This window comes from Suillus paluster (assembly GCF_016628075.1).
Source record: "Suillus paluster strain FC165 chromosome Unknown EDB91scaffold_967, whole genome shotgun sequence".
In the NCBI taxonomy this organism is placed as follows: domain Eukaryota; kingdom Fungi; phylum Basidiomycota; class Agaricomycetes; order Boletales; family Suillaceae; genus Suillus; species Suillus paluster.
In genome coordinates this window covers 1-1,273 of record NW_024538527.1, presented here as the reverse complement: position 1 = coordinate 1,273, position 1,273 = coordinate 1, and the positions used below count along the sequence as shown (strand labels likewise).

Sequence of the window (1,273 nt, the reverse complement as noted above, 5' to 3'; positions counted from 1 at the left end):
GCCGTCACCTTCAAGTTCATCTTGAAGTCGATCCCCCTGAGGTCCAGATCCAGGAGGATCTGCAGCATTATATGTGGCTAACCAGTTCATGCTAATCATGAGAGGATAATCTACAGGAAAACCTGGTGATAACTAAAGAGAAGTCTGTAACTTCCGGCACAATTCCAGCAGTGGGTATGTGACAGATAATGTTGCAATATTCCGGTGCATTTTCACACTTCTCCCATCGTCTCTGTGGCAATTGCAATGGGATATAATGATATTGACCATTATGATTTACAGGGGATTACGATGTATGGATATGAACTACACGATTCTAACTCGCAAGTCCAACGAGTTGTGACCCGATTTGGTTTGGAAGGATCAAGTTGAAACGAATTTGGTCAATTTCGATCGGGTAGCCGAAGTAAGCGTGCATAAAAAGGTAACCTCACCTTCCTGTCTTCTCCCTCCTTTGAAACCAACTATGGAGCCAGGTCCCGATCAGCTACCCACGCCCTCATCTTTGAATCGGGATACTGTGAAGCCGGAGCCGGAAAGTATGATGTCTACACCCCCATCAGCACTTGACCGACAATCTGGGGTCTCACGCCTATCACGCTTTGTGGAAGGCGTCGAAATCGTCGATGCAGACTTGGATTGCCTGCGAAGTAAAGGCTCTAGAATCACTGGAACGGTCATGAATGCTTATGCCAGTCTTGTACCTGATAAGGAGAACAGTTTGACTCAAGCGGGATGCATTATTCTGAGCTCATTTGTCCCTAACTTGATTCGTGGCGAAACCTCGTGTAACACTACACTAGAAAAAATTGTCTCTGTGGTAAGTCCATCCGTCAAAGCCAGTATTTCCAAACTCAAAGCCACCCAACCCCATGTGCCCAGAGGTCCAAAAGCAAGATTCTCGCCTCTAGGCGTTGGGCTATTCCACTGTGCGGAGGGTCTCCCCCCCATTGGGTCTTGGGTTGGGTCGACTGGTCAGCTCATGAAATAGGGTTCTTTGATAGTCTGGGCACCAATCCCGAATGGGCGGACCAGGTCAGCAGATTTTTTTTTATGGATCTACAGCCCATAGCCCGCTCATGTGATGGTTTCCCAGTATTTGTGTCAAGCTGCAGCGGGCTTGGAGCACTGGCTTAAATACCACCAGTATCCGGACATCAAATCACTAAAACATCGATTCAAAGATTGGACACGACGACACCACGCTCCACTGAAAAATCAGAGACAGCAAGATAATTGGTCTTGCGGTCTTTTTGTGATGATGGCAATGCAT

The 1,273-nt window shown here is 47.3% G+C and overlaps 1 protein-coding gene across 1 annotated transcript; it reads left to right on the top strand.

The window, feature by feature from the left end:
* Positions 1–466: 466 nt before the first annotated feature.
* On the top strand, positions 467–1,137 carry EDB91DRAFT_1091183 (uncharacterized protein; the record flags this gene model as incomplete). The annotated part of the gene is made up of 3 exons (XM_041316669.1): positions 467–820; positions 883–1,035; positions 1,066–1,137. The coding sequence occupies 3 exons, from the start codon at positions 467–469 to the stop codon at positions 1,135–1,137; spliced, it is 579 nt and encodes a 192-aa protein (XP_041168165.1).
* Between the last annotated feature and the right edge of the window lie 136 nt (positions 1,138–1,273).